General features: G+C 40.9%; 1 protein-coding gene across 4 annotated transcripts in view; it reads right to left on the bottom strand.

Moving 5' to 3' along the window:
* Positions 1 to 754: 754 nt before the first annotated feature.
* Positions 755 to 10,176, bottom strand: part of MATCAP2 (microtubule associated tyrosine carboxypeptidase 2) — an 86,639-nt gene continuing 77,217 nt past the window's right edge. For all 4 annotated transcript variants that reach the window (XM_070787845.1, XM_070787846.1, XM_070787847.1 and 1 more), the window contains 2 exons: positions 5,225 to 5,322; positions 755 to 3,314 (listed from right to left, as the gene is read on the bottom strand). In XM_070787845.1, the coding sequence (XP_070643946.1) occupies positions 3,153 to 3,314; positions 5,225 to 5,322 (260 nt within the window). In that variant the 3' untranslated portion in view covers positions 755 to 3,152. The remainder of the gene's footprint in view (positions 3,315 to 5,224; positions 5,323 to 10,176) is intronic.

Genomic DNA, 10,176 nt, shown 5'->3' with positions numbered 1-10,176 from the left:
ATATGCTTTCTAAGTACTTGAGATTCCACATATTGTTAAAGCTAGCTAACAAACATTGGTATTTCTTATCCTGGCAGTTTCAAGATATCAATTTCTTTAGCCACTGTAATCAGAATGAACAAAAATGAAATTATAGCCAACTGACAGGGCCAGTGTGTTGACTCCCTTGGGCACCTGCTCAGGGGATCGCCTCAGGGCCTCTGATGACCCAAACAGCTGTATTCTTTAGCCCCTAGGCCAAAGCTGTTCAGGCTCTAAACAAGCCTTGCAAAGAGTGGTAATAAAATGTTGTGAATACTTACTACTTTGCAAGTGATCTCTCTCTCTATGCTTCAAATACATGAGCAGACCTGTTCACTCTGGTTTTCATTCTTCTGGGAATGCTTTTGGGTACAGCACTGGCACTGCTGTAACCTGGGTCTGTGGCTCTTCCTCACCGGAGTGTGAACGTTTCTTGTTTTTCTCATCGGAGGACCTCTAATACACAGCATGGAGCCTGCTCCTCAGGAGGTTATGCATAACTAAACAAACAGTAGTAAATTAAGACAGACTTTTTCCTTCCCTCCTTTTTCCTATGCCCCATGGGGAGATACACTGAGCTAATCAGAGGAAAGGTAGAGTGTGGCAAATGTAGTATTTCTCTATAAATAAGAATACTAGAAGACATGTTACTGATGGTACTGAAATACTTACCACAATAAATACCCAGAAATACCACAATAAAAATAAAAGAACAGAAGTTTGCACGCATATATATCGACATAGTTCATTTGAGAATCTCAGTGCTATTTATTTCTATTGCAGCTAGACACAAAATGTTCAGATATAAAACAAATGATACATACTTTAAACACTTTTACAAAGGTGAAAATATAAAGATGACTATGGATTTATGTTTGCAAACAATTTTACTTCAAATCTGTGAAAACCGAACAGTTTATCAGACTTTGACACAGCTATGTTAGAATTACAGTGGACAAAATTGATGAAATCCTAATCAGTAGCCTATAGCAACTGACTATTCTAATTAAAACTAGTATGACCTTCAACTATTCTAAGTACCGCTGCTACAATTTTCTATTTCTAAAAACTTTTATTTTGGGAGAACAAAACTGACTTTAGTGCTATTTTGAGAAAGAGAATAAACATTAAATCTTCAATCTCAACTTTTAAAGCTTAGGGCTCTTTAAGTATTTCTGCTAATCTTAAACTACTTTTGGTTCAGTGCTAACTTTTGAAATATCTTAATCAGTGTAATTTAAGGTCTTTTTTTTTGTCCAGACAGTGCTCATGGTTTTGTCTCTATACCAAAGCAGTAAGGCAAGAAAGGTTTTCCTTTTTCAGATCATATATCTATCCATTTTAAAATGCAGGGACTGAAAACACTACAAACAATCCTACCAATAGGAAATTAAGGCTGCTATGGCTTTCCTTTATATTTAAACCATAGGATTAGCAGTGTTATTGCCTACAAATGTTGAATGTATAAGCAGTTAGGCTTAAGTCACAGGACATCAATATTGCCATTTCTGTGTGTGTTTCAATTTCAGTTAATAAAACATTGTTTTCGCAATTACCTTTGATAAGTTTGAAGATGAAGTCAGAAAACATTACACAAAAGCTGAAACTGGGTGACTCTGCTACAGGTAAATAATGCCTGAAGGGACAAGAGTGGTGGTCTGGTGTCTGGTTAGTATCGGTGCACTGTGCCTCCAGCCCTGCACAGTGCAGGGCACACTCCAGCCAGCATGACACACGTACGGGCACCTTCAGTGCTCCAAAGGGCCTGGCCTGCTCAATTAGGCGAAATGTGTGGCTTTGCAAGAACTGCCAGGTGCCAGTTTGAAATATATCATTCTTTGAGGCAAGCCCTTCGAGATATGTGAAAGAAAAATCACATAACCTAGTCTGCAAAAGAGTTTCTAAAATCCTTTCCTAGTATGAATGTGAACCAGGCTTTGCAGAGTATATCTACCAGTGTTAGCACCATAGTTAAGCCTGAATTGAGGTAAAGACACACTCGCACACTTTGGGTAGAAATTACAACAGCAATTTTGAATGGGGTATTTACAGCAGTGTCCTTTCTGATTACTAAAAAAGCTGTTTGAAAAACCACTTGAGCCCAAGTATGTGTGTGTATATATATATAATACACACAAATATATATTGAAATTGATAAATTACAAAGCTAGGTATAAGTGTAGTGAAACAGAACTCATTTTTGAAATTCAAATTATATCATTTTTTACTTCATCAAGCCAAAGATTTTGATTAAACACTCTGAGCCAATATCACAGAGCCAGTTTATCAACTAGCAACGCCCAGAAATTCTGTTTCTCAGAGTATAGTTAAGCTTACTGTAGATGCTACCCAGTCAACATCCAGCTCCTTGCTCCATTTAATTAAAAAAAAAAAGGAAGTGGCTTCTCTCTTGCCCAACTATTTAGGTAGAAAAACCTCTCTGAGACTTGTATTTTCATTTACATAAAGGAATAAAGAGGAATGGGGAGAAAAGACCCTAAAACTTGGTTAAAATTATGAAGAGGTATGATATATTTCAGCAAATGAAAACCAAGTTTAGCTAAAGGATAACTGGACAAAAATGAACTAATAACTTTAAAAATTGCTTTTCCCTTCTCTTTCACATTACTTAACATATACGAAAATAAGTCTTAAATTTCTTATTTTCTAGCTTTTGGGGATACAATACAGACTGATTTTTCAAAGGAGAATAATTACCATTATTTATTAAATAAGACAGACCCCTGGAGTTTGAACAACACTGGGATTCAGTCTCCAGGCAGAGCTGGTCTTGGTGCTCAGGCAGGGGCACCACGACCAACGCTATGGCTCAGGAAGACGCTGATCACGCCGCTGGACCAGGATCCTCAAAGACACTCATCAGCAGTGTTTCCAGCTGACTCAGATTCAGATAAGAACAGGAGTAACTTTCCCCTGGAGCCTACAGAAACATTTTAGGGAAACAGTTTAACATTTGTTCTCAACTTAAATATTTAGCTGAATACTGCAGATCATTCTTCAGAAAACTCATGTAAACAGCCATTCTTCTTTTATAAATCTGCTGGTGCCAACTGCACCTAACTGGTAATATACATGGAGGTATAACTTAAATAGTATTCTTGTGAACATAGCTAACATATAAGGTCTTTCAGTTCCCTGTCAGTCAGTTCATTGACTTCCATGATCTTCTCTAAGTGCTCCATGTATCGGCTATGGTCCTGCAAAAAGTGAGGAACCCTCATGTTTTCAGTAACTGCCAATCCTTTTAAGCGATCCACATCTTCATAAGAGACCTGAAAAAAGAAGATGGGTTAATTTTTAAATGTAACTACCAGTTAAATTTTGAAGGGCAATTTCTTCCCTTGGTCTTAGTGAAGTTTGAAGTAGGTAAACTGGTTTTAAATTAATACCTGGAAAATAAAACTTTACTGTGTGAGATGCATACCATCACATTTTGAAAAGTCTTTCTAGAAATTAAACAACTAAACAAATCTCCTGCCTAAATCTAAAAGAACTGAGAAAATAGAATGTAAATGCTGTACTAATGTATTAGGAAAATCAGCACAATTGTATATTAAATTCCTTTTTGTATTGAGAAATACAATTTGTGTTTTGTTAAATTTTCTTGCTTTGAAATTTTTAAGTATTTTAAAAAATTTCACATCTCTTTCATTCATTTGAGGAAGAAGCCAGTCTTTCACAGGTACTATATTAAGCTGAGGGGTAAAAATTTTAAGTTCTATAAATTACCTGTGCAATGCGAAATTCCAAACAAAACACAGTTGGTTTTACGTACTATTGTCTTCTGATCAACACTCAATTATTTTATTGAATATTTATGTCACTAAGTGTAGTAGGTGATAGGAAATAGGTTTGGTGTTGATACTGATGTAGTTTTATCTTAAACCATTCTGAGTTTAATGAGGCTAATGCTGGGAAATAAGGTGCTCATTTTAAGAAAAAGAAGATACACACATGGAATGGTAAGGGTTGTAAAAGCACCGTGTGGTGTCTGATTTGAATTAGAATGTCCTTATGATTTAGAACAAATATACAGTTTGCTCACTGAAAAGCTCTAGAAGTATCAGCACCCCAGAAGTGATGTACACACCTTTTGCTGAGATCTTGTTTTCTAAATACCATTTCCCACTAAGAGGAATCAAGACTTCCTTGAAGAAATATCTAAGGTGAGCCCGGAATACTTTACTTTGCTGGGAAACATGTAGACATGTTTTTAAAAACCTAGGAGCAGTCACTGGAAGAGCTGAATAAAAGGGAGGAGTGAAATGTAACAGAATGCAAAGATCTCTATTTTGCTACTACCAGTGTAGTAACTGATTTGGGCAAAAATCATCAGGAGATGTTAAAACCATTTCTAGAAAGGTTAGAGAATAGTACATTTAAAGATTCCATCCCACAGATTACTTATTAATGCAGTGGTGTAAAGGTACCTTTACAATGGAGAGATCTGGCAGTAACTAACTTACCCGGGTGATTAAACACAGTACCACTAGTAATGGGACAGTAATACATGGTGTCTAATGTGACACACTGAGAGATACATGACTCATTTAAGCAGTATTTCTTGGCAAAAATGTTTAACCTGAAGCTAATTATAAGAAAACAGTCCAGATTCTAGGAATTCTCAAGGAAATTGTCCTGAATTCTTAAACATGTCGTAAAAAAGAAAGACTAGGGTGAGAGGGACTTTATAAATTAAGAGTTTAAAGAGAACAACTAAATGCAAGACATAAATCTTGACTGGATTTAGGGTCATGAAAAAGCTACAAGGGACATTTTAGAGATGATCTGGAGAATATGAAGTGGACTGTTTTTTCAGGCATTGTATGGAATCAATGATAAATTTCTTTAGAAAATCATATGGTCATGTCAGAATATCCTTGTTCTTGGGAGATCATGCTAATGCATAAAGATGAGTAGAGTTATACCTGCAGCTCACTTTATTTTAGAAAAATATGCATATAAAAATTAATGATTCCAAGTTTCCTTTTCTTACTGTCCACAAAGAAATATTGTAACTTGGTTCTGTGACAGAACCCCATTTCTTCCCTCTTATTATCACATAAGGAATATGATTTTATTGCTAAAGAGTTTCAGCTTGAGACCTATTTAATCATGAAATGAGCTGGAGGAAATGCTGACCTGGTGTGTCCGGGAATTGTGTGCCGTTGGTCTCACTCACCTTCCCCAGGGTGGTCAGAAGATGGAAGTCAATGGTCTCTCTATAGCGGAGGATTTGCAGGATACCATCCAAGTATACCTGGTCTTTACTGAAACACCCTGGAGGAACCAAAATAGTGTTTACTTTCTGATGTTTAAAGAAGCTAAGTAACTAGATACCAGCCCATTCACTTTACTAGAGGAATCAGTCCTGTGTATAACAAAAAAAGGGGTGGAGCAAAATCAGAAATTTAACTATCACCGTAACATAAAGTGTAAGGTGCAAGGTCTGGAGAACCACCACGAGTGAGTTAAGTCAAACAGCTTCCCTTTAGGAATTCCTTTTCCTGGCTCCCCATCATCGAAACAGTATTTTCCCCTAAAGAAACACTAGTGATTTAAAATACATGATTCATAATTATCCCACCCACCATCTGATCATAAACTTAACTCCCATGATACACTGAAGGCATCTGGGTGAGGAAGGCTGGGGAAGGCAAGCTGTAGAACAGCTAAGTCTCAAGGAGATACTCTGGAGACATGGGATTTCAGAAATCCCCCTCTTTTTTTTTTAACAGTACCCTTTAACAGTCGATGATTTTGATACTACTCCTACGCTCAATGAAACAAAAAACTAGAACTGAATTTGTAAAGAATATGAAATTGTAATATAAAAATCAGGAATGAGATCTGAGCCTAGATAAAAAATGGTGTTCCACTTACAAAGAAAACCTTTCTCCCATTATGACATAACTTGTATAAATTTTTAAAAATTTTGCTCTAGGTTTAAATGGACTAGACGGAACTAGAATTCTACCAAATGGAGAATCATATATTAAGAAATTATTGTTCAAGAGTTCCCAAGATGCTGGACTAGGAATACCCTAAGCACACCTCTCAGAGGCATACCAAAATTATACAATTTACAGACCAAGTATCAATGAGAAAGACCAAAACCGACCAGAAAATATTTCTACAACAAAAGATACAAAGGAGGAACCACAGTTAGGTGGGCAGGAGGGGAGAAATCGAAGTACAGGTGCTGCTGCTGCTGAGTCACTTCAGTCATGTCCGACTCTGTGCGACCCCACAGACGGCAGCCCGCCAGGCTCCCCCGGTCCCTGGGATTCTCCAGGCAAGAACACTGGAGTGGGTTGCCATTTCCTTTTCCAGTGCATGAAAGTGAAAGTGAAGTCGCTCAGTCGTGTCTGACTCTTAGCGACCCCATGGACTGCAGCCCACCAGGCTCCTCTGTCCATGGATCCTCCAGGCGAGAGTCCTGGAGTGGGGTGCCATCGCCTTCTCCGGCAGTACAGGTGAGAGACCCACAAATGGAAGACTAACGGCAGGGAGAGAGACCCTTTACAAGGAGCAGGAAAATAAGCCCAGGCGCCCTGTGTGGGGAAGACAAGACCCCAGAATGTTTGGCTTTGAAGGTCAGAGGGACTTACTCTGGAGAGATCCATACGCTGTGGAAAAGAAAGACTCTACTCTTAAAGGAAAAGGTGCCCACGAAATTTCACATGCTCTGAGAGCCAGAAAAGGAGCAGTAATTTGAAAGGAGCCTGGTCAGAACTACTGTCAATCCTAAAAAATCTCCCAGAAAGGCAGAGGTCACCCTGGGGATCCAGACACGGGTGACAGCCACTTTGGGGAGTTGGTTCTACCATTTCAGAACTGCTGCTGTGAAGCACTGTTTTGGAATTCTCCCTGCAGCTTATAGCCTTGTGACCAGGTCCCAGGCCCACCCCATTCACCAGCCTGAAGGCACCAATATTGGGTCATCTCGGATCAAGCAACAAGCCAGGTAGAAATAAATCCCAACCATAGGCAGACATATACAAGCCCCGGGACAATGGCAGTTTCCTATACCAGGACTCAACCCAGCCCGCAGCAGGTGAGACCAGTCCTAACACCTGGTGCTGGTGGGCCTCAGCCCCCAGCAGGACAATAGCAGCTCGAGATACTCTGGGCATCTTAGCCAGCACTGCAGATCAGGTCCCACTTACCAGTGAGCCAACAAAATCGTCAGGACACAACAGACCAACTCCCAACCGTGTCAAAGACCAGTGAACCCACTGGGAGTTTCACCTCTGACATCATACCCAACCAACCATCAGGAACCCACCCACATGGCTGGCTCAGCAATCTGACAAAGCTCAGAAATTCCAGGAACTAAATAAACAATTCTGCATATTACTAGTCACATATTAAATTAGAAAAAAAGCAAAAAGGAGTAAACTTACATCTGAATATAAATAAACAAGTAGATGCACAGTGAAATGTAAGTCGACTATATTCGCAAGCACTTAGGAGTTAAAGGATACCTGGCGTCCACAAGTGTCCCAGAGTAGGTATGAGAAACGGAATACGTAACGGGAGATTTCCCAGAAGCCATATCAGGAGGTCAATTTTCATCACACCTTCTTAGACACAACGTGTTCCAGAAAATGCAGACGATATGCTCCTTTACTGGAGAACTGCAAATCGAAACGACAAGGTGTATCCCCCTAGCAGTAGCAGAATGGACATCTCACCAAATATCTGCACAGGATAAATGCTAGATAGGGGCATCCTTGGAGTGGCAGGGAATGGACACTGGTAACAGACACTGCAGAACAGGATGGAGGTTTCTCAGGGAAAGAGAGAGAGTCACCTGATGATCGAGCAGTAGCACTCCTGGCCAGTAAAGGGACAAAACCACAATGCTTCACGATGCTTAAAGACGCATGCACCCCACCCTTGACTGCCGCACGATTTACAGCAGCCAGGACAGAAGAGCAACAAAAGTGTCCATCAAAAGAGGACGGGATATAGAAGCTTAGATACAAACACACAAATGTATACTATTCCTCGTGAACAAGAAATGGAATAATGTCATTTGGGACCACACGACTGGACCTGCAGAACATTATACTGCACGACCAAAATCAGAGAAAGACACACATTCTATGATAATACTTAGAGGTGGAAACTAAGATTTAGCAAAAAAAAAAAAAAGCAAACAACAAAAAACCAACAGTTTGAAGGATTCACAGCAGAGACTCACAGAGAAAAAACAAAACCATATAGTGCCCCCAAGAGAAGGAGCATGAGCCGGGATTTCCTTAGGTCGTTAGAGTTTAACAGGTCCCCATTTATACATTTGAATAGATCATCAGAAAGGACCTCGTGTATAGCACAGGCTTCCCTGGTGGCTCAGACGGTAAAGAATCCGCCTGAAATGCGGGAGACCTGGGTTCGATGCCTGTTCAGGAAGATCCCCTGGAGGAGGGCATGGCAGCCCACTCCAGTATTCTTGCCTGGACAATCCCATGGACAGAGGGGCCTGGCAGGCTACAATCCATGGGGTCACAAAGGGTCAGACCAAGACTAAGCGAGTAAGCAGTGTACAGCACAGGAAACTAGACCCAAAATCTTAACAACTATGGGGAAAGAAGCCTAAAAAGAGTAGACCTCTGTCTGAAACTGAACCATGTGGGTGCACAGGAAAAATAAAACAACACTGTAAATAAGCTATATTTTAGTATCCACTAAAACTTAAAAAGCCTACCCTTGTCCAGGGGTTCCTTGCAGTCTGGTGATTACACATCCACATGGTCAGAGCAGGCTTGTGTGCCAGGGCTGAAGGAGATGCGAAGGCTGTGCCAGAAAATGACCTTGCTTGGAGCTGTAGTGCCAGATCCTCCTAGGATGAGACCACAATCTCCAGACCCAGTGGGCACATCCCACAGCTAACTGTTGGCTATGCCCACCAAGTCAGGCAGACTCTGTGGGCCAGATGAGCTTTGAGAGGCACCTGGCCTCCTCCTCTGCTGCTGGCTTCCCTATCTCTAGCCTCCCTCATTAGAGATGCCCAGAGTATGGACACAGCACCCTGCACAGAGATCTTCGAGGGCTTGGCATTCCCCTGGGCCAAAAGGAGAAGGGAGAGGAAAGAGACACACACAAGCGCTGGGCTGTGTGTTTTGCCACATCCCACTCTGGTTCACAACCCAGGGGTGGGAAACTTGCAGAATGACTCTGGATGCCTGAGTCAGGCATGAAGAAAGCCTGCTACCTGGTGGCTGTTTCTCGTAATTACACCGTTAATACAGGCACTGCGGAGTACACCATGTACGCAAGGACTGTGAGATGGGAAAGCATACCTGCCATCCAGAAATGTCCTGGCGAAGGTATGAGAAACAGAATTCACAGGAAGGCAGACTTCCCAGAAGCCAATTTCAAGAGGTCCATTTTCATTACACCCTCTTATACATAAAAACTGTCCCACCACAATACACACGTATCACTCCTTAGTGGAGAACTGCAAATCTAAAGTACAAAGACCTGGATCCCCTGGCAGTCAACAGAATGGCCATCACCGAATGATTATACACGATTGATGCTGGAGAGGGACCTCGATAAACAGGCCCCTCCTACGATGTGGCGGGGAATGGACACTGCTAACAGACATCCGCAGAACAGAGGCTTCTTAGGGAAAGAAATACAGAGTCACCTGATAATCGAGCAACCGCACTCCTAAGTTGGTAAAGGGACAAAACCGAAATGCATAAAGACCCACGCACCCTACCCTTGACTGCGGCACGGTTTACAGCAGCAAGGACAGAAAAGCAACAAAAATGTCCATCACGAGCAGCTGGGATATAGAAACTCAGGTACAAACACACAAAGGAACATTACTCCTCCCAAGAAAGAAATGGAATAATGCCATTTGGGGACACATGGCTGGACCAGCAGAACATAACCAGAGGAAAAAAAAATGCAGTATGATAACATTTAGAGGTGAAACTTCAGATTTATCAAGATAAGAGCAGCTTTACAAAACAAGAGACTTACACAGAAAAAGAAAAAATATGGTGCCCCAAAAAAGAAGGTACAGGAGCAGGGAATTCATTAGGTCTTTGGGATTAAAAGGTACCCAGTTATAGACTTGAAATACATCCTCAAAGAGGACCTAGTGCATAGCACAGG

Source organism: Bos indicus, chromosome 4 (genome assembly GCF_029378745.1).
Source record: "Bos indicus isolate NIAB-ARS_2022 breed Sahiwal x Tharparkar chromosome 4, NIAB-ARS_B.indTharparkar_mat_pri_1.0, whole genome shotgun sequence".
Classification (NCBI taxonomy): Eukaryota; Metazoa; Chordata; class Mammalia; order Artiodactyla; family Bovidae; genus Bos; species Bos indicus.
This window is presented reverse-complemented; position numbering and strand designations above follow the sequence as displayed.